Raw genomic sequence first — 2907 nt, 5'->3', positions numbered from 1 at the left:
CAGGTCAGGAGAGGGTCTGGACCAAGTCATGAGTCGGTCTGGACCAGTTCAGGAGTTGGTCTGGACCAGGTCAGGAGATGGTCTGGACCAGGACCACACCCCAAACTGCATTGAAGCAACTGCCACGTGATTGGCTGATTACATAATTGCATTAATGAGAAATTGAACAGGTGTTCCTAATAATCCTTTAGGTGAGTGTATGTTGCTCTATCAAGTTAAATTCCTGTTATCTAGTCAGGGGGAAAGAACCGTTTCACCCCCGGTGACTCCATACACCATAAGCCACGCCCCCCAGCTATGACGAGTCACCGGCCGAGTGTACTGTGTCGTGCAATACAGGTCTGGACTGAGCGAGGACTTACGGGTGTGCAGGGTGATGTTTGCCGTCTCCTCGTCTCTCTGGGACTGGATCTGCAGCAGGTACACGGTTCCTGGCTCCAGATGCTCCAGCGTGCAGGTGAAGACGCCTCCTAGCTCCTTGTTTCCTCCGTCCTCCTCTCCTAGCTGGGTACTTCCCATCTCCTCCTTCGCCTCCTCCTCTCCTCTGATGTCACTGGTCTCTATCTCCTCCTTTCCTTCGTTTCTTCTCGGCGAACACTCGGCGCCGTCTGTTCCGGCGTCTGGAGACGTCACGGTGAAGGAGCAGTTCCCCCCGGGCGTGGTCACGGTCAGCGAGATGGAGTCCAGGTCCAATACGGGGTCAGAAACCGAGATGTTACAGGGGACGGGCTGGGACTCTGGGAGATCTGCACCGCTCAGATCCTGACGGGGAAACAAGACACCAAAAACAGTTAAAGCACCGAACAATATTTCTGTTTCATATGAAGAGACTTCAGATCCAGTATTAGGGACCACTAAGGTCTATATAAAGAGACTTCAGATACAGGGACCACTAAGGTCTATATAAAGAGACTTCAGATACAGTATTAGGGGACCACTAAGGTCTATATAAAGAGACTTCAGATACAGTATTAGGGACCACTAAGGTCTATATAAAGAGACTTCAGATACAGTATTAGGGACCACTAAGGTCTATATAAAGAGACTTCAGATACAGTATTAGGGACCACTGTGCATTTTATTGTATTAGTTTTATTGTACCTTATATTTTTCTTGTGTTATCTATTTATTCTGTATTATCTTTTGTGCAGCACTTTGGAAACCTTGTGTTTCATTTAAATCGTGTTATATAAATAAAGTGGATTGGAAATGCCGGGATTTGAAGAAAATTTGGATCATGCAACAAGCCGGCCTGCTGGGTTCTGTCAAGGAATGATTGTTAATATTAATAAAGAATATTCAGTATGTCCTCTCTTAATGTGATGTTCTGGGACTGATTGGTGGGAGATACCCAGGTAGGAGATTATGAGGTGTAACCATGTATCAGCTGATTTAAATATCTCAGGTTACTGTAAAGTGTCAACGGTTAATTTCGTTTAACCATCATGTCGTCCTTTAAAAAAAATCATAAGGTCACAAAAACGTTATAACACAAGTTGGAAGACTTTCTCTTGTACAAAAAAACGATTAGCGCTGGTCAGGGGGACCTTGGCTTTAAGAAACTATTCAAAAGGGGTACGTTATTAAAAAAAATTGTGAAAGCCACTGTTATAGGTTGTAGGCCTGTGTGTAGGTGTGTGTGTGCTGTTACAAATGTGTGTGTGTCTGCAGCTTACTCTGTATGGAACTACTAGAACTCTTGGGTCCTTGTAAATTATAGAGCGGTCTAGACCTTCTAGCTGTGTCTCGAGATAATTTGTTATGATTTGATACCATAAGTATAATTGCATTGAACTAATTGCACCTTGTGGGATTAATTAATAGTCATTTGAATGGGATTGAATGAGAGACAATGGGAGCAGACTGACCCGGACCAGGACCACCAGCAGCACCAGCAGCAGCGAGGTGGACCACAGGCGGCAGACAGAACCGTCAACTTTACATGTCAGCATGTTGATCCTCCTTCAGATCCTCAGGCAGAACCAACTGCACCATAATCCAGAAGACGTGCGTCTATAGTCCCTCTTTCAGGCAGAAGATAGTCCTAAAATAGTCCTTCTGGAAAATCCACCGGCTGGAAAACAACTTAAAAACCTCTTAGAAAAGCAGAATTAATCACAACTGTCCTTTTTATTCTCCCGTCAATCTCGTCTGCAGCGTCCGGCGTCTCGTCTCTCGTCTCATGTGCAACTGTCTTTTCTCTGGACCCCCTGCCCGTCTCGCTCCCAGCCGTCTGTCTCTCTTCCTGTCTCTCTTCCTGTCTGTCTGTCCTTGTGTCCACAGGGCCGAGGCTGGGAGTAACCAACGGACTTCCTCCATCGAGCCGACAGCTCTGTGAGTCAGAGCAGAGGCACGACTACAACCTGCCGGGACGGAGGCTATAAATACCGCCGCCGCACCTAGCCGCCGCCGCGCTAACGGCAGAGACACGGTATAAATAGAGACGCGGCGTTTGATTTATTCACCACCGAGACAACACCGTCCCCTTCTTCTCATGACAGCGTCGTCCTTTGACGGGATTCATCTGTCTCTTTGGCTGTAAATTTAGTTTTTGGCTTCACAATCATGGATATTGTTCAACTCTGTTTGTTTGCGTGATCTTTTCTGGAACTTTTTTATTGAGAAAGTTTACAAAACCGGGCTAAAGCTGATTAAAATGAGGAATAAAACATCTTTAGAAATTGATCTTAATGCCTTAATTAAAAAAAAAAAAAAAGAAGACAAATCCAACCTTTAAGGACACCAATTTTCATAAATAAATACATGTTCTTCCTTAAAATACAGGGGGGGGGGCCATAAGTATACACTCCCTATGTTATAATACAGGGACATAAGTATACACCCCCCTATGTTAAAATACAGGGGCATAGGTATACACCCCCCTATGTTAAAATACAGGGGGCATAA

The 2907-nt window shown here is 45.2% G+C and overlaps 1 protein-coding gene across 1 annotated transcript; it reads right to left on the bottom strand.

Annotated features, from left to right (window-relative positions):
* Positions 1 to 234: 234 nt before the first annotated feature.
* Positions 235 to 2199, bottom strand: LOC117939048. Its single transcript, XM_034864091.1, has 2 exons — positions 1869 to 2199; positions 235 to 762 (listed from the first exon to the last, which is right to left on the bottom strand). Exons 1-2 carry the CDS (start codon positions 1950 to 1952, stop codon positions 235 to 237), a joined length of 612 nt encoding a protein of 203 aa, XP_034719982.1. The 5' UTR covers positions 1953 to 2199.
* Between the last annotated feature and the right edge of the window lie 708 nt (positions 2200 to 2907).

This window comes from Etheostoma cragini, chromosome 23, assembly GCF_013103735.1.
Source record: "Etheostoma cragini isolate CJK2018 chromosome 23, CSU_Ecrag_1.0, whole genome shotgun sequence".
Classification (NCBI taxonomy): Eukaryota; Metazoa; Chordata; class Actinopteri; order Perciformes; family Percidae; genus Etheostoma; species Etheostoma cragini.
Note: the sequence above shows the minus strand (reverse complement) of the source record. Positions and strands in the feature narration are given on the sequence as shown.